Source organism: Panicum hallii, chromosome 3, assembly GCF_002211085.1.
Source record: "Panicum hallii strain FIL2 chromosome 3, PHallii_v3.1, whole genome shotgun sequence".
Classification (NCBI taxonomy): Eukaryota; Viridiplantae; Streptophyta; class Magnoliopsida; order Poales; family Poaceae; genus Panicum; species Panicum hallii.
The window spans coordinates 922279-946734 of record NC_038044.1 but is presented as its reverse complement, the minus strand read 5'-3'; the positions used below and the strand labels follow the sequence as shown (position 1 = coordinate 946734).

General features: G+C 43.7%; 4 protein-coding genes across 7 annotated transcripts; 1 reads left to right on the top strand and 3 right to left on the bottom strand.

Annotated features, from left to right (window-relative positions):
- Window positions 1-1872: 1872 nt before the first annotated feature.
- Window positions 1873-5106, bottom strand: LOC112884650. The gene is made up of 6 exons (XM_025950111.1): window positions 4721-5106; window positions 4517-4636; window positions 2893-4058; window positions 2746-2821; window positions 2410-2666; window positions 1873-2222 (listed from the first exon to the last, which is right to left on the bottom strand). The coding sequence occupies exons 3-6, from the start codon at window positions 3283-3285 to the stop codon at window positions 2043-2045; spliced, it is 906 nt and encodes a 301-aa protein (XP_025805896.1). The 5' UTR covers window positions 3286-4058; window positions 4517-4636; window positions 4721-5106; the 3' UTR covers window positions 1873-2042.
- Window positions 5107-6082: 976 nt separating this feature from the next.
- LOC112887671 (protein ROOT PRIMORDIUM DEFECTIVE 1-like) lies at window positions 6083-8102 on the bottom strand. Its single transcript, XM_025953915.1, has 3 exons — window positions 7764-8102; window positions 7601-7670; window positions 6083-7517 (listed from the first exon to the last, which is right to left on the bottom strand). The coding sequence occupies exons 1-3, from the start codon at window positions 7796-7798 to the stop codon at window positions 6216-6218; spliced, it is 1407 nt and encodes a 468-aa protein (XP_025809700.1). The 5' UTR covers window positions 7799-8102; the 3' UTR covers window positions 6083-6215.
- A 24-nt stretch (window positions 8103-8126) lies between these two features.
- On the top strand, window positions 8127-12597 carry LOC112887672 (aladin-like). Of its 2 annotated transcripts, none has more exons than XM_025953916.1 (15): window positions 8127-8426; window positions 8528-8583; window positions 8670-8831; window positions 9053-9167; window positions 9268-9367; window positions 9485-9667; window positions 9908-9966; window positions 10061-10148; window positions 10224-10299; window positions 11067-11166; window positions 11272-11323; window positions 11737-11874; window positions 11978-12065; window positions 12160-12220; window positions 12329-12597. In XM_025953916.1, the coding sequence occupies exons 1-14, from the start codon at window positions 8369-8371 to the stop codon at window positions 12211-12213; spliced, it is 1329 nt and encodes a 442-aa protein (XP_025809701.1). In that variant the 5' UTR covers window positions 8127-8368; the 3' UTR covers window positions 12214-12220; window positions 12329-12597. The 2 variants fall into 2 exon arrangements, with proteins under 2 accessions (XP_025809701.1, XP_025809702.1); XM_025953917.1 differs by having other exon boundaries at window positions 8143-8437.
- A 1430-nt stretch (window positions 12598-14027) lies between these two features.
- On the bottom strand, window positions 14028-18829 carry LOC112886332 (protein sym-1-like). Of its 3 annotated transcripts, none has more exons than XM_025952202.1 (9): window positions 18749-18829; window positions 18118-18443; window positions 17928-18015; window positions 16283-16377; window positions 16108-16180; window positions 15874-15966; window positions 15695-15781; window positions 15527-15607; window positions 14028-14368 (listed from the first exon to the last, which is right to left on the bottom strand). In XM_025952202.1, the coding sequence occupies exons 2-8, from the start codon at window positions 18384-18386 to the stop codon at window positions 15527-15529; spliced, it is 786 nt and encodes a 261-aa protein (XP_025807987.1). In that variant the 5' UTR covers window positions 18387-18443; window positions 18749-18829; the 3' UTR covers window positions 14028-14368. The 3 variants fall into 3 exon arrangements, with proteins under 3 accessions (XP_025807987.1, XP_025807985.1, XP_025807986.1); XM_025952200.1 differs by having other exon boundaries at window positions 14028-14365; XM_025952201.1 differs by having other exon boundaries at window positions 14028-14365; window positions 18118-18409; window positions 18749-18825.
- Between the last annotated feature and the right edge of the window lie 5627 nt (window positions 18830-24456).

Here is a 24456-nt window from a genome sequence, read left to right as displayed (position 1 = left end):
GAGATGTGTTTCTCTTTTGAGAGCCAAGTTTATGTCCTTTGCTGTGGTGAAAAACTGCAGGTAGTAGCTAGACCAATTCATTCATGCCATCAAGACTACAACTTATTTGTGCTTAAAGATTTCTTTTGCCGTTAGACTGAAATCAGTTGAAAACCGGAAATGTTTGACAAGTTGGGAACTATATATAGCCTGCAGCATTACCTGGCAAAATGATCTGGCTCTGGAAAGAATAATAATAAAAAACAAAAAAAAAACGGTATGGCAGTAACCCGCCGTTGACTTCTGTTAGGTAGGCGAGATCGAGAATGTTTGCAAGCGAGACCATAGCAGGACATGGTACGCTCTTTTATTTGCAGGAGGCGGCTCTGCTTAGGTGTGCCAGGAGTCCCAGTCTTATTTGTGCAGGTAGGAAAATGCTCTCTCCGATCTCCAAATCTCTTACTACGATTCATGGGCCAAAAGATTCATGGACCAAAAGATGGCTAGTGAAACAGGCCACGTCGTCTGCTTTTCCAGGCCGTCGGATCGACCGGCTGGATGGTTCAGATCGTGCAAATCTCGGATTTTTGCAAAATAGTACTTCTATTTACTGAAAATCAACCCGCAGTTATGTGTAGTTCATATCTATTTTTTACAAACCCCTCGAGCTTTACTTAAATCAATCCGCAGTCCGAGGGCCCCTCTTAGTACTGTTTGCAAAAACCCCCTCAGATTGTTTTTAATCAACCCGCAGTCCATCTTTTGGAAATGAACCCGCAAACCACCTATTCCTTCGTTAATTTACAAAATAGACCATATTTACTCATGAAATGAATCCACAGTCCATTTTTCTTCACTGCTTCACAAAAGTAATCTCATTTTTGCATAAGATCAACCAATGCTCCACCGCATGGCACTTATTTTTTGAAAAGGAACCTTCATATTTTATAGAACCAACCCACATCAATCTGAGACTCTATTTAATTCTTGAGTTTTAAAAAAATCATTAGAAGGTACAACGGCACTAAAATTCAAAAAAGTAATTTTACGCTACAACAGTTGGTAAATCAAAATATTTAATTTGTATTAGCGTAACTGATCCTCATGAACTGAAACAGATTTATACGAAGAACTAGAAAATGACCAAGATTTTTCCCTCTGGCTGTGGAGTCAGTCTTGTCCGGTTAAACACAACTGGACTACTTTATTTGGTATATTTGTCTGAGGTACTTGAGAGAGGATAATAAGAATATTTGATTATCATTTATCCAAATTTCCTAAAGCTGAATATTTTTTCCATACTGAATCAGGCACACTTCTTCCTTTGGTGGATCATTGAATAAAAAGTTCAAAAGAAGAACTGGAAAATGTGGAAGTGAGGTTTTCAGCCTACAACCAATCAAGTATATATGCAGAGGAACTTATGCAGAAGAATAATTGTACAGATACATCACCGTCAACAGGAAATTTCATCCCTAAAGCAGCAGGTTATCAAATTTCTTCCATTTCATTATAGCAGGATGCTATACTGTCTGCCTCCAAATTTGGATCGAGCTTATCATTAGTAATTTAAGATTTGTGTGTCATCTTGAGGATGTCCTCTCCCAACAGTGTTTCTTCAATATTTCTGCCTTATAAGGTGTTTTCAATGCATAGATTAATGCCATTTCTTTCATACTGAACAGGAGTTAATGTGTGAAGGCATGCTGATTTTCAGACATTAGTGTGTTCAAGTTGTCATATAACTACTGTTATTTCTAGGAGAATAATTAGAAGTAAACATGCATTCTTGTAGAGTGAGCTTTTCAATCTGCACATATTGAAAACTTGAATTATACGTACCTAAACTATTGATAGGTAGAACAATTTGACTGAGGAAGATTCCACCACCCCAAATCCATTGTCTCCAAATAGTTTCCCATAACTGTTTTGGTACACAATCTCTCTGTGCTCCTTCATTTTTCTGCCTCCACATTCAGCTGATTTCTCATCCTTTGATGGCTCAATAGGTACAAGTCCAATCAACATAACAGAATGTGAACATGTTAATATGGTCTTTGTACTTATGATTGGTTCTTCAGGATTGTACTTGTATGCTTGCCTTGGGTCCAAGGTGAAGTAGTTTCTTGATATATGGAAGGGTCCAACCATAACTCTTCCCTCCTCCAAAAGCCTACAGATTTTGTCCAAATCCTTGCTAGTGTATTCTTCGAATGATGATATATTCGAAATGCGACCGGTACCTATTTATGCAAGAACATGTTAGACACTAAGCAAGTTATTGATTTTGAGCTGACAACATGCTTTCATATGCTAAATTTTGTTTGTGTGCCGGTTTACTTTAGAAGCTTGTAAAGGAGCCATTTTTTCATAAATTACGAGCAAAAAGTGTAGCATGCGACATATGAAAGGAGATTAATAGGGTCTTACCATTTCTTTGCTGCATTTTCCTTTTCCTAGGACCCCCGTTTTCTTCAAGGCTTTCAATGCATTTTCTACTCTAGATATTCCCATCTGGCCATCAGATGTCTCTGACCCAAGTTCATTTCCAGTGAGTGCTTTGTACTGCCTCTCCATATCTTCTACACAAAATTTGATGGTAAATTTTCTCGGTGGTTCATCAATCGCTGCTTCCAATCTGTAATGGGTCTCTGTAGCAGCTAAGCAAGCATGTAGCGCACACTTTTCTGAACCAAGGGAAGAGATCAGCAAATTAACTTCGAGTTGTTAAAAGAGACAGGAAATTAGATTGTGTAACACATTTACCTGTGTTTCCCTGGTTTCTCATAGGAGCCAACAAGTGCTCTGGGATTCCAACCCAAATGAAGGGTGTGGATGATTTCTGGTAAAAACATATTTCCAAGAATTAATTCCTATACAGAAATACAACACTTGTTAGTGATCATAAGTTACCTGCACATTAGTATCGGCAATGAAATTCGTTCTTTTGAGCTGGTATTGCTGTGTCAATCGGTGCATTTTGGTGTTCATAGAAGATAACTCTGTGTATACAGATTGTAGCTGAGGCATCATATGACAGGCTAATACAATGTTTTTAATTCCAAAACTACATATTTTTGTTAGCAGATCACTTGATATTCTAGAAGCATCATCAGCAACAACCAAATCAACCACATGTCCATTTTTCTTATTCTGGAGGGAGAGAATGGTAGAGCAACTCAAGGGAGTGCAGATAACAATATTACTTGTGTCTAACAGATACTTCTTGATTTCTTCTCGTGTTTCAAATGCCTTCAACTTCAATGAGGATTTTATGAACTCCACTGTTTCAAGGCAGAGAGACATTTTTTTTCTCTCAGCCTACTAGCTGCAGCAGCTCCATCATGATAATAAGCTGATTCCTTGTGAGGAGGGGAAACACTGAAAACAAATTCCAGGGTATCGCTGTCAATGTTTTGATCTGTCAACCCCATTTGCATATCTGATAGTTGCTGCAGTAACCTGGTTATGTCATCAAGGTTGATGCCACTGAATGTCCATTCTGGAAGTCTTCTGATGAAATAGAAACATTGTCGCAAGTCCTTAATTGCTGAAGAGGCTTTCTTCTTGAAGAAACTTGGGAATGTAAGACTCTGACTACCTTTGCTGCTCACATGATGCTCATATAGGATCTTGCACTTCGTGATAGATTTTATCAGTTCTGTTGCCAACGGTCTCCAGAATAGGTACACATTACTGTACAAAATTGATTGTACATCAACATCCAACTGTAAAGTTCTCTTGTTCATACTAACTTCTTCAGCAAGAATGCACATCCTTCCAAAACTCACTAGTCCTGGACTGTTAGTTGTCAACTGGTCCACTGTATCAACTAACTGTGCAGCATCTCAAGTGGTAGGCACAACAACAATTGATTTGCTATCTTTATGAAGCTGCAGCAACATATAGCCAACCACTGTTGTCTTTCCACTTCCAGATGGACCCAATATTACATCATAGTGTCTTTCCTTGCTATTGACACCATGTATGATGGATTTAAGAGCACTAATCTGTTCCTGGTTTAGATTGTACTCTTCAAACTTAAAATCATGAATAGATTTTGTGGAACCTTCTTTTGCCTGCAACCAGACAGGGCAAAGCAAATATTTGTTACTACATCTGTGGACTGTGGTGGGCGTAGGGTTAAGCAAGGGCCGATTTCATAGGTGTAAAAGTTCGAAGTAAAGATATTAATGGCGGGATTAAAAAAAAGTAACATGGAAGCATCATCTTTCTGCAATGCATCTACAATCTGCATTGGAGGAGAAAAAAAACATGCGGGTGCTACAATGTAACCCAAAATCTCCCCCATATAAGAGTAAAAGATGCATGTGCAGCACAAAACCAAGATAAAATCTTTCTGCCCTCCCATCTACAATCTGCATTTGGAAGAGGAAATCACATGTGGGTGCTACAATGTAACCAAATGCTCCCTCCAGCAGTAAAAGATACATTGCAGATTTGCAGCACGATACCAAAGGTAGCATCTTTCTCTCATACCATATACGATCTGCATTGGGAAGGCTATAGTCAGTACCTTGAAGATTTCCTTCAGGTCCTCTTTGCCAGGCGGGGGTCCTGATTCCATCGCTTCCATCAATTCTCTAGTTGTATAGTTGTTGAACCGGAGTTAAATAATGAGTCAAATAATGAGTACCTGGATCCAGACAAAACTCCAAACATGTAAGAATAATTCCGAAAGAGAGAGCGCGGCTCACTTCAAAAACTTCTTTTTATTTACCAATGTCGCTAGAAATCGGAGCGAGAATTTCTTCTGGAAAGGTAATTCTTCGACTGGATGGAAATTCGTGTTGGTAGATTCGGACTCGCTCCTTACTTAAGAGTGCTTTACCCGTGACCTTTCTTGTTGCTCGCCGCCCTCCGATCGCGAGAAATACAAACTTGACACGAGAAATTGAAACGTGAGCAGAAGTTAGGGGCGGGTAGGGGAAATGGAGAAAAGGAGATCTGTGGATCATCTGGAGTCCTCTTTCCCGCTAGTATGGAGCAGTTATGATCAGGAATCTGTGAGGAGGGAGATCTTGGATCAAGCGATGCAAAACCCCATCTCTAAAGCCCAAACCCCAGGAGCAGCAGGGACAGAGAGAGCTCTCGGCTCTGCTTTCCCCAGTGAGTTACGCACGCCTCGTGGGACGGGTAAACGGGGGCGCGAGTTGCTTGGACGATCTATTATTATCTTAGTATGTTATAAATGAAGTCCTCAGGTTCGCCAATTGGGTTCAGAATAATAATAATAAAAAAGAATACAATATACTTATATACACCGTGTTATAAATGAAGTCATCATAGGACGGTTGCATCCCATGCATGGTTGGTTAACACACTAATAAAGAGGATCAAAGTAAAAGAACTGCTCAAACTATTTAGTAATATATAATTATCACCTTTCCAAGCTAATTCTCGTCATATCTTTAAACTAAAGGGTTTTTGGAGGATCTAAAAGGCTTAGAGGCCATAGTAGGTGCTGATAGGTGCCATTCAAATTTGAGTAGCAAGAGAGAGGCAGAGGTAAGAGTTAGCAAGTTATCATACCCTATGTATATAACCTTGGAGCATCGCTCTTGTGTGTTAGCATGCATGCATGTCTTTTATAGTAATAAACTCTGGAATTCTGGACCGTCTAAAGATCTGTTGACCCTACCTAAGCAGAGTGACCTTGTTTCCCTATTGTCTCCGGGCAATTTTGACACAGCTTCCCTGTAACTTGGGAGCCGAGGGAAACACAAGCACATATATATGACATACATCCACAAAATACAGAGATGAGCCGTATATAGATATAAAAAGACCACTATATCACACATCCGCAGAGACCCATCCAGATTAAACCACATAGCTTGTTACATATCACAAATGGTGCCACGAAGGACACCATAGAATTCACTAATAACCATTACATAGCCCATTACAAGGGACGGCACAAGTCCAAATCCTGACAAGAACATCAGGTCTACAGCAAGTACATTCCAGAGCCATGGCAGACATGTGAAGCATCAACACAGTCCTGAACTGTGGTGATGCTTCACATGTCTGCCACGAATTTGAACAGATCCATTCCAGAGCAAGATCAAATGATGATACTGTGAGAACGGTGCCTGTTGATACCATCTGCGTCTAGTAACCAAGAGGCCCAAACTACACCTACATGTTGAAGTCTGCTTAATTGCTTATTCACTCTTTTCTTGTGAGTCACAGAAATGTTGGTACCGGAGCTCTTACATAGACCGTAATACACTTCTTTCTGTAGAGTCACTATCAGTGTCAAGTTCAAGTATGGTATTTGCAGTATCCACCTGGCACATGTTGTTCTGCAACTCATGGCAGCTTCCCTGATCATACTCCTCAGCAAGCCAAGCTGCACTTTCTAGTTCACCAATGTTACGACATCCAGACAAAATCAGATCTAGCATTTTCCTTCGCACATCGTATACAGGATTGGGCTCAACCAGGCAGCCTTTACTGTAACTCTCCCTCAGAATGACTGTCTGGGCACTTCCCTTGGTCGAGATGTAGAAAATTCCCGGGTACTTAAGAAGAAGCTCCCGCAAGTTCACTTCCGTAGCAAAAACTCGTCTAAAGTGCGACAGTCTCTCAAGTGGTATCATCTTTTCTACTGTAAGGCTCAACAGTTCATGAAGAATACCAACAATACGTTTCTCAATCCGCTCCACATTGTGGATTGGATGCAAATCATTCTTCTCATAAGGCTTGGTATAGGGAAGCCTCTGCCAGTTCTTCAGTTTTTCCCTAAAGCCTTTCTCAATCTTAAATCCAGTAGGGAAGTTGATTGGAAAAGTGTATTTTGTCTCCGATTCAGCTAGCCATTTTTCAGTGTACTCTTTCTTCCTCCATTCTTCAATCTTAGCTACAGCTAATTCATCATCCCTAGAGACAAGTGACAGAGTATCAGGGGTTTCAAGATATAAATCATGTGGATACTTTGGTAGCATGGAAGACCTGTAATCATCAGGCAGCCCAAGTTCCTTTCTTACTAGCCATAATGCGTGCATATTCAGAGTTCCATTTGTAGAGAGCATGAGAAGTTTCTTCAGCCGCTGAACTATGTTGGTCTCATTCTCCCTGATCACTGCCTCTTCCTCTGCAATCAAGTCAGTCATCTTTTGTGTGATCTTGCAGCAATGGTTTCTCTTCACAGGGTGCATGTAAATCTGGAAAATGTGGGGATATTTCTTGAGGAAAGCGCCAATCTCAATGTTCAACCCGACCTCATGTCTCCACTTTGAAAGAAGTTGGAGAGAAGCATATTCATTCCTCTGCTGAGATATCAACTCACGTACAGCCAAGGCCAGCTTCAAGTTTCTCAGTTGAACCATTAGCTTGTCCAGCCTATGATCCCTTGTTCTGCCCTCCAGACGGGTTCTTGCTGAATCTACTGGCTTCTTCCATCTCCGCTGCACACCACACATAAAGGGACCATACTGAAATGTCCCACTCCCAGACAATATTCTCAGACCACGGGCATGCATGTTTCCTGGACCGAATATGATTGATGCCATCTGTTTGTATGTTAGAAATCCAATCCTTAGAATATACGAAGCTGCATCAAGAGCCACAAGTGCATCTGTAGGGCAATGACAACCTGCCAAAAGCTCAACACGTCTTCAGTTTTGCAAAGCATGTGATTGGCATGAGCGCACAGAGGAGGATTTCTGTATATGATTTCATCACAAACACAAGTAAGAAAGTGAGAACAAACCATGACACCATGTAGCATAGGAAACACAAGAAACCTAAAATTTTACCTTGCTAGGCACTTCATCGAACACGACATGTGCATACCCCGAGCCTGATGGACGAAGCCAGCTCAAGGCTGCGGCAAGCCTCAGTGACCTGATGGGGGACGAGAGGGCGCCGGCAGGGCTTCAAGATGGCTGTTGGAAAGAGCTAGGACGAAGCAGCGTGGGAGGATTCGGCCGGCGGGAAGTGGGCGGCCGGTGGCGTTGGGCTCTCGGAGTCGGAGGCGAGCAATGCAGGGAGCTCCTCTGTATCCGAGCGTTGCGTGCCTCTTGGGCCGTTGGATTCCGTAATCAGCAGCCATCGGGCCCGTCCGTTGCTGTTTCGGTCGGGGTTCCCTCCCCTCTCTGTCCCTCCCTCCCGCACCAGGGTTTAAGCAAGAGAGCAGCCAGCAGAGTCTCCTCGCCTCGCCGCCGACCAGCAGCCACCCAACGCCGCCCTCTCTCTCACCGGTTGCTTCCGCCGCCACCGTCTGCGCCGCTCCGCTTCTAGCCCCGACGTTGCCTCCTCTGCTGTGTCAAGCTCGAGCCCCATTCCGGGCTGGGATTGGGATTTGGGAACCCCGACTTCCCAACCCTAGTGAGGCGCGAGGGAACGAACAATCGGATCGACGATGCCGAGCTTCCCTCCGCCCGGCGCCGTCACCGTCTGCGAGATCAACCGCGACCTCGGTACCATCCTCGTATAATCGATTCCTACCCCCTTGACGACCTCTGAATCACTTGGTATCGGCGATTTGTGCTCATCCTGACCTGCCTTCTTCGCCGCGCAGTTGCGGCGGAGGCACTGTCCGACGACCGCGCCAAGGACGCATACGGCGATGTCCTCGTCAGTTTGCCCCGCTAAATGATTTCGCCTCTTTTATCTACGAGAAGCGAATTTGCTTATCTGAATTTGGGATTTGGCATTTGCAGGGAATGGTCTTCAGTCCTATCCCTTTCCAGCCAGACACTCTTCCCCCCATCCTCGAGCCCCCTGCTGCAGAGCAACCAGAGTCTACTGAGAACGTGCCCACAGCTAGTGTGACTTCCACCATATCCGAGTTCTTCAAACGGATGATCTTCCCTCCATTAAATGTGAGTTGGATTACTGCATCTGAAATACTTCCTCCAGCATACATTCTAATTTTTTTTGTCATTACCAAGTTATCTCAAAATTAAAGCCTCAAGTTTTTATCCTTGTGAAAAGTACCCTGTATTTGCCTCCTGATTGCTGAATTAGCTAGGTCCTTCCATGTGTTCTTTTTAGAAGAAAATCATTATACTCATGCTCATGAACAGTCATTCTGTTTTACCAGCCAAATCTGCTACAAGAATTTGACATCCAGAAAATAAGTTGGAATCCGCACAAGCATTGTCTAGCATTTGTGTCTGGGAAGAACCAGGTTATTGTACATGACTTTGAGGATTCAGGTGGGATCTGCCTACCTTGTTATGTTGTATTAATTTTATGAATTGAACTATATCCATCAACTTAGTTGCAGCCCATAATAATGACCGGCCCTTTTAACAGATGCTAAAGAGCCGTTCATTTTGACAAGTGACCAGCACACCAATGTTAAGGCTGTTGAGTGGAGACCAAATAGTGGCAAGATGATTGCAGTCGCCTGCAAGTGTGTATTACTACTGCCTGATCCTATAGCTCTTCAATCTGGCTCCTCACTCTTTTCATGTCTTAATAATTGCTGGCATATGTTACTTTTTGATTGAGGTGATCATTTTCTTTTTAGGGGAGGGATATGCCTCTGGTCAGCATCATATCTTGGCGATGTTCCATTCATGAAAGCTGGGGTCACCCCTTATTCCTTTAGTGCCTTCCCTAGAGGTTATGGTGGTCGGTGGATACTGGTGGATGTTCTTCGTGACTCTTCTGCTGAGCAAGTTACCGCGCTTTGTTGGAAGCCTGATGGAAGATATCCTTCATATAAATTTTCATAAGCATCTGGCAAAGGCTCTCGTTTGTTTTCATATATCTTGTTTTAGGACTACAATAACTTCAATGTCAGTGTGGGCTAACTGCATAAAATTAAATTTTTGCCAAATTCCTTATATCTACTATCCATTGTGGATACAGAAAAGTTTAAAATAGGAGTAGTTGTTGTTTGTGGGAAGAACCAACAGCTGTATATATTGTTTCCTTGACAAGTCTCCACATACTTGGCATCTGCCTCCTGTAATAGTCCATCTTTCACGATTTGGGATGTGTCTCAAGGTAGGCATAACTATCTTTTTCTAAATTCTGATGACCAATCCCATTTGATACAGAAATGTCTACTTATATCTGGAGACATTTTCTTTTGCTACAGGGTTGGGTACTCCTATACGGCGTGGATTAAGTAATATATCACTACTGCGGTGGTCACCTAGTGGAGATTATCTTCTAGCTGCTAAATTGTATGGTCAATTTTCATTTTTACATTTCTAGTTACTAATATTTCCAAAGATTTACAAAATTCATTATTATATTAGTGATGGAACTTTTCACTTCTGGGAGACAAACACATGGACTTCAGAACCTTGGTCTTCATCTAATGGATATGTGTCTGTACGTAACATCCTCAGTCCTAAATAGCTTTTTTTTTTAACATTTTCTACATTGGAGCACAATACTCAATTTAGTGCATTTTATAGATTTCTTCTTACTTTCGAGGTTATATGGGATCTGCTGGAAACAGATCATTTCCTTCATAGCTTTATTCATGAATCTGTTAGTTATCATATAAGTTATCTTGAACGTTGATATGTTTAGCATCTAACTGATGCATATGGAACATACCAATTTTCTCATTGCATATTGGATTTCAATACAAATACTTTAAGTTATGACAACGTTGTATTTTAGTTTTTATTAATTCTGAATGATTTGTAGTCCCAACAGCTGAAAATAGTTTGATTTTTAAAGAACAAATGATATGAGACTTACTTATTTGGTGGATAAATTCTTTTGGAAACAAATATAGATGCTTGTTTGGCAGTTAATAGTGACTAACTCTAATTTTGTAACTTGAATATTGTGAATATTGCATAAAGTTTAGTTTGATTTGATTGTATCTATGCTATAGCAACACATAAATATTAACATAGATGCTTGACCCGCATTTGACTCTAGTTTGGTTATTTGAATATTGTAAATATTGCATAAAGCTTAGCTTGATTTGATTGATATCTAAGCTATAGCAATACATAATCCTGCTTTATGGCAAATCTACTTGGCAGCAACACATGATGTGTCCAGTGTACCCTTACACATTGGATGGTATCTGTTCCACAACTGTTTACATGTTTGCTTATTTCTACTTTGGTTCCTGACAGGGAGCGAATTGGGACCCAGAAGGTCGTGTTGCATTGGTATCCTTTTCTAACTCTACTACACTTGGCTCAATTCACTTCTCATCTAAGCCACCATGTTTAGGTATATACAGATATCCCTGCAAATTTTTCTTTTTTGCTAAAACTATGCTGCTGTACTATTTGTGTGATGAATCCTTATAATTTGTCCTGTGTTCCTTTTCTTTAGATGCTCATCTTCTACCAGTTGAACTTCCAGAAATTTCCTCCCTGATTGTCAGGTACGAACATAGATATTAGAATAAGCTCTTGATCTTATGTGCACCTCATGCTACACAATTTTGCCATCTTGCATCCTCATTTAAGATTATGATATTTCAACTGCCTCATTTGCTATTAATTGGTAATTCATTTCCCATGTATGCAGTGAATCGACTCATCTAGCTCAGAAGCCGGTCTTAGTGTATCTAGCATAGGTTGTAGGATCACAAGGAAAGACAAGCACTTGTTAACTAACAGAAGCATGCAAACCATTTATTTCCGTAAATTATCTTCAAAATCTGCCTTTTACTACCACTGCCTGCACATTTTTTGTTCAGTAGTATACTTTGTATTTAGGAAGTTCACCCATTATATAGCCTAGACTAGAATCTTACTTTGATTCACATACTTATGCTTTAATTGCTTCATCAAGCCGAGGCATAGAAAAATTATCATGGGATGCTTCAGGGGAGCGTCTGGCATTGTCGTTCAAAGATGGAAATGAAATGTACCGTGGTCTTGTTGCTGTATATGACGTGAGGAGATCTCCACTTGTCTCAGTATCTCTAGTGTAAGAGCAAATTTTCTTTATACTGCATCATGTTAATCATGAACTTGTATTTCCATGTTATACCTTAACCATTCTTTGTTGATATTCCTTTGTGCACATCCAGTGGGTTCATTAGAGGACCTGGAGAAGGAGTGAAACCACTTGCTTTTGCTTTTCATAATAAATTTAAGCAAGGACCCTTGCTTTCTGTGGTAAGATATCTGTGAATCCTTCATATATGGTTAGACAACAATGGCTTGTGCTTCCAACTTGTTTTGCTCACATATGGTTCCACTGCACATGCAGTGCTGGAGCAGTGGCTGGTGCTGTACATATCCACTGATACTCCGTTCTCATTAACTCCAATGTAAGTTTCTTCAGAAGGCTTGATCTTTCAGTTACCTATGATGATGACTTGATATTTGTGTTGCCTACTGTTTTGATAATTTCACGTTTGTTTTCTTTTGCTGCCTAGCGTGGCGTCTCGCCAGTTCAGGACTGATTGTTTCAACTACTGCTGTCAACCTGGAATATCGAACGTTTCACATAGAGGTTGGAAAACAATTTTCGAAGTACTGTTGATGTCTTGTATAGATGTATTGCAAAGCCCTGCTTTTGTTAAGCAGGTGCAATTTCTATGCGCCTAGGAGAAATGCAAAGCATGAATTGCATCCCATATATGTAATGTAACATTGTAGCTTGAGAAAGGATGTCTGTCTATTAGCGGATTCGTCTCCAGATGTATTTGACCTGTATGTACATTTGCGCTGTCAATTTACTTTGGTGTAGAGGCATGCAAGAGCTGACGACATGTGTGGACGGAAGTTTTGGTCTAGAGTTCCTGCGCATTGGACAAGCTCGCTCACGTCGGGCGTCGTGGACGTGAGAAGCGGTCATGCCATAGCCGTCTAGCTATGGATTGGAGGAAAGGATGTTCATGCGAGCTAGTACTAGCAGCGAGCTGCCAAATCCTAGAAGGAAGCGTGAGCTGTGAGGTTGCCTGACATGATGATTAAACTAAGCCCGCCATCCTTTGCTAGCGTACTCAAGTAGAGGCCACGATGGTTTGCATAGACATCTGATGGCAGCGGAACCTCTATCACAGCTATGTTCTGGCTACCCAGGTCAAATTCAAGGATGTGAAGCTGACTGCTAAATAGAATCCAGTAAACCGAATTCCCAACCAGGACATTACGAGAGCAAACAACAAACCAAGATTCAGACTGGACCGCTGCGGAGACGACAGCACCCCATAAACGCAGACATGTGCACTGCGGCTGCCGTTCCACGCCAAAGCCACCTTGAAGGGGCCCTTGTCGCCGGAGGCACAGATTACCGCCCCGGGTACCTGTCCCAGTTAGGATCCGAGACGTGCGGAGTGCCTAGGAGGTGGTGCTCGCCTGCGACGGGGTTCCACACCAGGACCTGGCGGAGGCCGTAGCCGCAGCGAGTGCTACTGGTGAGGAGCACGCGCCCGTTCATTGGCGCAGCCAGCTGCGCCTTCGCAGCGCACGGGCACGGAGAAGCGCTCGGCAGCGCGGGGAGGCGGAGGAGGATCTCGGCGAGGAGGTCGTCGACGTCGATCGGGGACGGCCGGGTGTGGCTTGGGAAGGGCGGAGAGGATGTGGTCAGACACCGAGGCTGGCTAATCTCGAGTGGACTTGGCTCGGGAGGGCTCGGGCCGCAGGATTGTTCCAGTCGAGTCCATCTTACTATTTCTTGAGTTCATCAACAAACAATCTCTCTTAATTTCTTTCTTTTCTGAGAGTGGCTTTGTCAAATTATACTACGTTGTAATTTGGCACCACCAATGTAACAATGAACCAAGCGAGCACCAAAGGGATTGATTATAGTGGATCCGGAAATTGACAATAGTATAGTATAGTACAGTACAGTGGATCCAAAGCCAACGGCTACGCAAGCAAATTCAATCATGCAGAGCAAAGACATGAAACCTTTGGGCTAAAGCTAGAGATCATGGCTTACTTCCTAGACCATGGCACTGATTGACATCGCTGCATAGAGCAGATAGAGCATCTTGCCAACTAGGCACACATATAGGTACTGATGGGTACTCCACTAAACAGAAACCAAACTAGCACATAAACAGTCCGCAACCTTCCCTTGCAACATGCTTCAACAAAAGACACCAAGATCAATCAACTAGTGAAGAATTGGGAACAAGCTCTTCCAAGGCTTGCCGTCCACGTTTGCCACCAGCTCCTTCTTTCCATTTCTTTCCTGTTATCAGAGTCACCACCTAATCTCAAGACACTGTCTCTTGCAGTCGCTAATCCTGACTCTAAAGTAGTGATTCTCTTCACAAGAGAGTTGTTCTCATCATCAAGTAAGAAGGCATCCATCTCCATAAAATTCACCTTGTCATCAACTCATCATCAATCAAAGTTTCTTTGAATGAATGCAACGCGGCCAAAAGGACAGGGGAAACTTCTTCTGTGCCCATAGGACCATCATCTTCAGAAATGCCTCCTGTCACTCCAGTTTCCGAATCCTGCTGTGACATAAAGGGGATTCATATAAGTAATCATCTAAAATTTTGCGTAGGAAAATTTCAGCAGGGCAATAGAACCTAATAGACAGACCGATTTATTTAGCTTGTACAGAAGCAATGAAACCGAAATAAGAACAGTTGCATAACCACTGTCACCTCGGTTAGCATTATAAAGTAAGTGGACAAAGAACCAGCCTCAAATAACAGCAATATAGCCCTTTACATCCTTACGGTATCATACAATATGAGATGGAACTGGACAGCCACAGACGCTTCTGTCTAGATTCTAAGGTTAGCCACAAGATGCTAAAAAACCAAAAACATCTTTAGCATCGATCAACATCATGTTGAACTGCGAAAGACATAGGAAGCTATCATGGTCTGACTGCAAAAAACAATGACTTCAGAACAAGTCCACAAGGTTGCTTTCGGGTGGCAGAAAAGTTAAGCCCATGAACAATAACCATTGGAAAAGGGGATTAGTATGCGAACCCTATCCCCCTATTTGATTTGAAAGGCACAAAAAATAAGAAAAATCTTTTTGCTACAAAGTCGCAGTTCAAATACATCTTAGTGGAGTCCAGGATGGAAGGACAGTAAATTCCTCAACCTATAAAACACTTTGGTGGATGCTGGTCCACTATATCATCTACTTCGATGATGCATAGTATGATGTAAGGCACATCAGATTCAATATGTCTGAGAGAAAACACCTGACACACTCAATTTTGATGAACTGGCACATAGGTCATATCTGGGTTTGAGAAAGTCACACGCAACACATATGCCTCATCATAAAAAAAAATCAAATATCATAGACCATAAGTTCCTAACAGTATGGCATCATTAGTGCAAATTGAAGTACAGGAGATTTCAATTATTCTTTACTCCCTGAACAGAAACATCAAATTGAGATGCAGCACCTACCATAAAGTAACCAGGAAAGAGAAATATGTGCATGCACGATCACAGATATACTGTTCTAGGAAAATTGCTTGCATGAATGCCATCAGCAGGAAATGATGAATAACCACATTCAAGCGCCAATAGGGAAAGACATGTCATACCAATTTTATGTTTACTAACTACTTCTTTGTTATAAACAACAGTAAGTCAATCTAAGAGCCTAAAGCCAGGGTAAGATAGACCAGCTAATAGTACCTATTTCGCAATAACCTCCTTGTGAGCCTTAAATGACAAAATCACATTCCATGCAAGGGCTACAAAATTAGCAGCAAGCACCTGAAAAAAAAATGGCAGTAAGTTGGTGAGGGCAAGACACAAAGCATGCTAATATGACAACTTGTGAACATGAGTATCTTCAAAGACCTGAAACTTCTGAGGAACAAAGTAAAAATTCAGAAACTGAAACGGTATCCATAATTGCCAATTTGCCAACACTGATGATAACCACTCCTGTAGATGTCAGAAATTAAAATTAGATAGCCAGAAAAGTGTATGCGCACGTCGTGCCAAGGGGTGAAAGAGTATGGTATGTTTCGGCTCACCTGCTTAAGCTTTGGCACTACAAGAGAAGGCTTTCCCTCCAAGGTGACTAGTAAGCTCATAAAAATGCCGATGAAAATGGGAGAGAAAATGAACTGAGAAGGAGAAGATTAAGACAACATCAAAAGCAAATACAATAATTGTAGAAACAAAGAAACTGAAGGACACGCAAGAAAATGTCATGACTACAGTATATTTCCTCAGGGTTGCAAGGGAGAGAGGAAAAGAATGCAAACCTGATCAAGTATAAGGCGAGCAATGGCACCTGATGCTCCGCTGATTGTCACTAATTTACTCAAATAAAGGTACCTGCATATGAAGACTAACTATCAAACAAAGAGCAGTGCCGGAGAATGCTGGCTACACTATGTACCGATAAAGTGATAATTACTTCAGCTCAGAAAAGATTACCAGACATGTAAAGTTGGCCCCACAAGGGCAAGCCCCAAAAATGTGAACACAAATGTTCTCCTTAAATCAAGCTCTGGAACTCGATCAATCACAAGCTGGAATAGAAAGAAAAGTGGATTTAGAACTACACATTTAAGTGTTTGAGCAGCAAACAACAGCGACTGCCATAAATATAGGATAAAAACACTTCAATGAGAGGCAAGCTTTCAACCTTAACAATTTCATAAAATGAAATCAGCATGTTTTCCAATCATTGCTGCGATACGCTTCTTGCTGCAGTCTCCTATAGTGTCAAACTGTCAATGGATTGGATTTCTTAGGTTGATTTCGTTTTCTTGCTTGTTAGTTGTTCGATTAAACTCTATATTTCAATTTTGACCTGCATACATTTATAGTTGATTTCACAAAGTTGGTAACAATACCATTTTTGTCATACAGTAGAATAGGAGTCTGTATTACTTTGCTTGTCTGAGAATTTTGGTTCTTTTTTTGAAAGACAGAATTTTGGTCTTTCAAGTTCCATAAGTACCTACCCCAGCAAAGGCCAGTGGAAATTATATATTACTGTTGTAAACAAAAATAACTCCACATAATCTAAAGAACGTCATGGTTGGCAACAAAATTTCAGTGGGATTATATTTCGGACACCAAGATTCATGGAGGATCCATACAACTGATTTGCACTGGGAAAAAAATCTGAACACAATTAGGTTTGTAGATAGTGCTTTGATTATATGAAATCATAAAACTTGACAGTTTTGTGGTCTACAAAACAAACAGAAACATAGACGTACTAGGCTGCCTGAAAGTCACTACGAAATCCATGCTGCATTGCATCAGACTGAAGCCAAATGCTGCAAATGTACCTGGCAGATGAGGTCCCCGGCCAGAGTTAGCACAGCAGAAGTGACCGCCTTAGTTGCAATCGGATTCTTATATAAACTTGTGCTAAAATCTTGAAAATAAGGATTCACTGTTAGTAGCTTTTTGGCAAAACAAACCCACCAGCCAAAAACCTTGCATACTAGGAGTCGGCTAAGTATATACCACTAGTCGGGTAAGTCTTGCTGAGTATTAGTTGCTCAGGGTTTGTTGCCCAAATTATTTTAGGTCTTACTGATGTAGATTTCTGTCCTTGTTGTGCTAAGTTCATTCACCTTGATGTGGATGGTTTTGAAGCCGTCGAACCAGATGCATAGTCGTTTGATGATCTCGGGTCGCACACGCGGAGGCTGAGTGTGCAATCCATCGTTCACGCCTTAATTACCGTAGTTGTCGGGTTTCCTTTATATCAGACTTTTATTCCAATTTCAGTTGGACTTGTGAATTATTTATGTATTCAAACTTGGCTTGTAAAACTAAATGTACCGTACTCGGTATTGTATTTGTAAGAACTCTGGCATATTTGTACTATCTGTGCTCACCTTCGAGTGAGAGTTCTGATGTTTGTTTCGATCGATGAAATCAGAGGTTAAATCGGGATGCTACCCGACAGACTGTCGAATTACAACGTTTTAAGCGCGCGTTGACCGAATTAAATATTCAAATGATGGTTGGCGCACTTAAGCCAGTTTAATTTGGATGGTTCTGCCACAGAAGTCCATGCTGCATTGCATCAGACTGAAGCCAAATGCTGCAAATGTACCTGGCAGATGAGGTCCCCGGCCAGAGTTAGCACAGCAGAAGTGACTGCCTTAGTTGCAATCGGATTCTTATCAAGAGACATCAAATACCTGTAGCATTGCAAAAATACAGTTTGAAGATGTAGCATTGCATAAATACCTGTAGCAGCTGCAGGCAGAGCATAAGACATACTGAGCGCAGAATCGAATTACCATGCCAAGTAGAACCGCCAATCCTTCGCGCTGGTAGCGCTTCCTCCACTGGTTCCTGCAGCCGGAGCGGAATTGTTGCAACAGGAGGCGGCATGGAGCTGCTGGAGATGCCTGGCCCTGCGCGGGTGGGTGGCGGCTTGGGCGGAGAGGGTGGCGGGTCGGGGAGGAGGAAGAGCGAGGCGGCGGGAGTGGAGATGAGGCGAGGTGGGCCTCGTGGACACAGGCCGGGGTGCGAGGAGGAGCGCAAGGGCGGACACCATGGCCATCATGGCAGGATGGCACCTGCAGCTGCCTGCTATGGAGGACGGGGTTTTAACCAGGCGGGCCTAGGATTTGGGAGGCGGGTATTCAAAACTCTAAATGGTGTACAAAATTTCTTTGACAGCTCAAAGTACACATTAATAGCACATAATTGAGTACCGATAATATAAATGGTTCATAACTTGAAATTGTTCAACATATAGATAATAGATGTACTAAATGATCAAAATATCAAAATACGGTTACAAGCAATCGAGTTTCAGAAATATTTTCCTCATTATGACACTACATCGGCATTGTTGTGAATTGTCCATTAATTTTGTAAATTACAATTACAGTTTTTACAAAATACGGACGAATTATCACTAACCTTTCAAGGTTAAGGGCTCGGTTGCCCTTGCCGGCTTGGCCCCGCCCCCCAGGTGCTTGCGTCTGGTTGCTGCCTTGCTGGAGCCGTCCCCTGTGCGCCTGCGCGGGCAGCGCTCCCTGGTCCTGGTCGCCGGCTCGCCGCCCTCGCCGCCGGCCGCATGTCGTGGTGCCGCCTGCCGCCGCTGCTCGTGGAGCGCTCCTGCCGCCGCCGCACCAGGGAAGAGATGGAGATGGCACGGCAGCCGTGGGCTTGGTGAAATGGATGACGCGTGAAGGGAGTGATGGGCTCGTCGTGCAAAGGCCCGCAGGTGCACAGGCCGGCCCATGCTTTAGGGCCCATCTACTACACCATCTTGTTACGTTTCTTTTATGTGTATGGAGAATTAATTGCACCTTGCCCATTATTGCAGAAACTAGCGCAAATACTACTCTCTCACACTCTCTCTCTCTCCTTAACTCTCATGCCACATAAGCAAAAAGATCCAATTTATCTAAGTATTCCATGTTGTACCTATAACAATGTGTCTAAACATAATTTTCTAATTTTGGGTACATATTAAGGTCAAACTATTATAGTATCACCACGCCGCGCATCGGCCTGGGTCAAAGCGCAAAGGACGCGCTTAATAGCTCTCCGATAATGCAAAAGACGTTAGTTTCTGCTCCGGCGCGTGTCCATCGATCCATCTATCTAGCTCTCATCGTCATCGTCATGTTACTGCTTTCTCCGTTTCAAATTGTAGATCGTTTTAGCAAATTAAAATATATATAGATTTTTTTATATATCTGTATGCCGCGGCTCACCAAATCAGGATGCCAGGGCCGGAGATTGCTTTGACGGTGTTTCCCTCCGTCCCTCTCCTCTCTTAATTATGAGAAACTCCATGGGACAGCTCGCCGTGGCTCTTCTTCCCCGTCGCCGGCCGGCCTCGGCATCCTGATTTGGTGAGCCGCGGCATGGCTGATGAGAGCTGTTTACAAGACCTTCAAGCCTATACGATGCGCCAGCTCGCTTTCCTCTAGTCGATCCGACCCGCTTGTTTCCGATCCGACGGCACGCACGACCCTAGGGGTGGACGGTAAATGAAATACCGTCCACCCACGGTCGGCGAACGTGCCACACCGTCCACCCCCCTGCCGCCCGTCAGCGCCTCACGAGCCACGAGCCACGGCTCACGGTGAACTAACACTGGGCTGCTTCGTGGGCTTTCAAGCCCATGCGACACACCACTTGCCTTCCTCCGCTCATTGCTGATCGGACGGCTACCATAACCTCAGCATCGATCAACGGTGTATGGTAGCCGTGGCGGGCGAAGCCGGCGCGTGCTGAATCGCTGCACGCAGAGACAGCTTCCCCAAAGCGAGCTCTGGTGCCCACCGACCTCACCGAAATCGTCGGGCATCAATGCCGTTCCCTTTCCCTGGCATCTGGATCAAACTGCAGAGGCACCTTACCATATTCCACGGAACGAGATTCTAGACCCACTTGCAGTTGTACAGAAAGAAGCAGAACAGAAACAGTTGCGCTACGCAACAGCTTGCATCTTGCAGAGTTGCAGTGAGAGTGGAGCACACACATGACGCAACTTCCATGGAGTGGGATGATAGATGGTCATAGAACATCACCGAGAAATTTGCTTGAAAGTCTAGTGGTGCGACTATCTGTTACCGAATTACTGTGAAACTGTTACCGACATCTACTCAAAGGAAAACCAAGGACGTTAGCTCCACAGCATGCATGTTTCATCTCTCAACTAATTTCTACCACACCAATCGCATGATTCCAGCTCGGTACATAATTGCTGGTGAGACAGACGGATCAGAGCTGAGTTCGTCAGGCGTCGATCCATGCACAGGCCGGACGTGGATCAGCCGAAGCCAACATCAGAGGCTGAAAGCTTTGTCCCGGAAAACAACGGAGAGCGCGCAGCGGCTGGGCTGGCATGCAGGCTGACAGCTGAGAACAGTGAACTGTAATAACGATGCATCTTTGGAGCATGAAGCACCTCATAGGTCGTGCGGCAGTTTGTCGAAGCTGGCCGGGGGAAGAATGAAGAGCCCTGGAAAGCCGTCCGCAGGAGTGGTTTCAGATTTCAGGAGGGGAGAGGAGGAACCCCGTTGAAGGAAGCAGTTTCAATTCGATCGTGGGAAGGGCGTGAGGCCTCCGGTCGCGCAGCCGCGGCCGTCGTGGTCAAGGCCGCCGACAGTGAGGAAGCCGCCGGCGCCGGCGACCACCTGGGCCCTGTCCCTTGTCCTTTGATTTTTTTAAAAAAAGTTAAAAAAATTAAATTCGAAAAAGGGTACTGACTTAGAAAATTTTTAAAAAGGGTACCTCCCACCCGACCAACAGGCGGGAGGCGTGGGGCCGGACACCTCCCGCCCATCCATCGGGCGGGAGGTGCCAAATCTTTTTCTAGACCCCTCCCGAGGGCCTCTTCACGAATAAGAAACTTTTTTTATTCGCCAAGAGACCCCTAATATGGCCATGGGGGCATCCCGCCCGCCCAACGGGCGGGAGATGCGGAGCCCCTACAGTGCAGAGGGGCATCCCGCCCGTTGGGCAGGCGGGAGGTTCCCCTTCCCCTGTATAAGCCCCCACCTGCCCCCTGAATTCTCATTTTATTCAGCAAAAACCAGGAAAAAAAGAAAGGGAGGAGAGGAAGAGAGGAGAGGAAGCGGCGAAGCCCTGTTCACACGTCGGTTTGGAGGTATATTCTCGTTCTAGTCGTATAATTACTTGAAAATAACTATAATCTAGGAAATATTTGTTAAGTTAGTTATATTTTGAATAGTTTTTAGTATTTTCAATTGTTTTTAGTATAATTTATATTCTGAATAATTTATAATCTGGAAAATATAATCTAGGAATCGCTGAAACTTAGGGTCGTTGTGTATTAATATGTAGTATAACTAGTTTATTAATAATTGACAGATATGTCTTCCGAGAAGGGTACTTTTAGTATATATTACGGAGAAGTAAATGTGATTTATGGGCCGAATGGGGTACATTTAAGTGAATTCAATAGTGCGGTTAGAGGAATTACCAGACCGCACGAGAGGACATTTGAATCCCTATGCAACTGGTTAATGAGCGGATTAAGGATTAATCAGGAGACATACACTGTGAGTGTTCAGTGCGTCATAAATCGTACCACTCACGCTTTAATCTGGGAGCTGATGCCACTTGCAAGCAACAATGACTGGTTAAGTTATCTGCAAAATGCAACTCATTGGCAATGGTCACTGGTACTCCTTGTCAGTGTGTACCAGAAGCCTTTGATAAACATCGAAACTGCTGTGGGGGATGAAGATGTTGATGAAGAAGTTGAGGAGCCAAATATTGAGACAGGTGGCACCGCAGCACCTTAATGCGTGGCTGATGAGGGGGGGAGAACATACCCCGTATTGTTGAACAGCTGCGAGACGAAGATCGTGAGTTGGATGAAGCAATGAATGCCGATTCGTCTGATGATGATGAGGATGTGCCTGAAGAATGGGTGAGCAGCGACTTCAGTCATCTTGTCATAGATGAGGGACCTAGCGTGCCTTGGGATTGCAGGAAGAACGAAGTTGTCCAGGGTGCGAGGTTCCAGTCAATTGATGAGGTGAAGAAAGCTGTTAAGTGTTGGTCTCTCTCTTATGCGAAAGTTCAAAACAGTCAAGTACAAGTCTTATAAGTACGATGTGGTATGTGTGAAGGAGAGCTGTTCGTGGCGGGTGCATGCCTATAAGGGCAAATGGAAAGATTATTGGGAATGCTCAATTGTCACTCAGCACACTTGTCATTTGCCGGGCGTGCAGAAGTCCCATCGCAACCTTACATCGCAATACATTGCAAACGAGATGTACGGGATGATAGTAGCCAACCTGTCATTTGAACCAAAGTCAATTATCAGGCATATTCAGGAGAAGTACAAGTATACCATCTTGTACGGGAAGGCCTGGAGTGCAAAACAGAAGGTGTTAGAGATGAGGTTTGGCACGTTCGAGGCTGCATATGATAATATTTCTCGATTGTTGGCCGTTATTTGTCAGAGAAATTCTGGAAGCTATTATGACCTGCAAAGTCTAGACAGATGACAAGGTCCGCCCATCATATTGCAGCAGGGCCTTTTTCAGCTTGGGTCCATGCATTAACGCATTCCAACACTGTGGGCCTATCCTGTGCATCGATGGGATCTTTCTCACAGCAAAGTATAGAGGGCAAATGCTGATAGCCATTGCAGCAGATGGAAACAATCAATTACTTCTGGTTGCTTTTACTTTTGTTGAAAGCGAGAACACAGGCAGTTGGTACTGGTTCTTGCAACGGGTTAAGCTTGCAGTCGTTCGGGACAGGGAAGATGTGTGCCTGCTACATGATCATCACGCCGGCATACTAAGGGCAATACTAGATTAGCAGAAGGGGTGTGTGGAGACCGGAGCCCCGTCCAAGTGGCGTGACATTCGCAGTAGGTGGTGCATGAGACACATAGGTGGTTAAGAGAGGGCGCCGTCAGACATGGCGTATTCGTAATGACATGGATGAGTTAGAGCTCCATACGAGGATACAGCGCTGCAGTGCATGTAACCAGAGTGGACACACATATAAACGTTATCCGAACAATGATGCTGGGCCTAGTTCTGCTGAAGCTGGCGCTACAGGTGATGCTACAGATGGAAGACCTCCGGTTGCATCAAGGAGTGGGAGACGTTGCCGATTGAGTGCTACTATGACATGAGGCATCGTTTAGTTGTAATTTTATTTGAACATTGTTTGCTCATATGTAATATTTGCCGCGTTGAGTTTGTATCAGATCTGGATGTGTATTTGTAATTTTAACAGACCATTATATGTATTTGTAATATTTGCCGTAGTGACTTTTAACAGATCATTATGTGTGTTTGTAATTGTAACTGTGACTTGGCATTTGTATACTCTCTGTTGTATTCGTTAAGTATATTTCTAATATATGTATCGTACTTAATTTTTCATGCAGATATGGCACAGACACCGGAGCTCATGACGCGAGCACCGACGTACGGCACAGGTCGTACCTGGCAGCGGTGGAGGAGCCTTATCCGCCCGAGATGAATGGGCTGTGGCATGAGGACAGACCCACGATGGGTTCTCTTTGAACCGATCGACGGGTAAACTCTTTAATTTACTGTTGTACATTTCTGTATATGCAAAGTACCGACACAGTTGTGTAATTTTGTAGATGAGCTGGGCACATCGGCAGGTCCGAAAAGCATACCCGCAGTTCGTGTCCGAATTTGATCGGTTGCGGCCACATGATGTCATCTGGACCCCGTACACAGCTGCGGCTGTCCAGACACTTGCGCCGTACGGGTTATCCTCCCTGTGCACGCGTGACGCGGTGTACTGGCTCACAAAGGCGAATCTAGTGTTCGATATTGTCGTGGAGCCGTACTGCATCGAGCGAGTGATGAGGCAGTTCGGGCGACGACAGCACTTCCCTGTCCTACCCCGAGCATTCCAGGCCGTGCCGCGCAGCGTACACGAGTAAGTTTGTGATAACTCATTTTCTATTAATTATATAACCGTTATCATGAAATAATATTGTCTTCCAAATATTTGCAACAGATATTCGCGCAAGGGATATCATGGCAACGGAGTCAACTGAGTTGTCAAGCTGCAGGAGTACGTACGAGTGTGGCTAGACGCTCCTGACGATGTGTGGGACGAGCCGCAGCCACACACAGAGG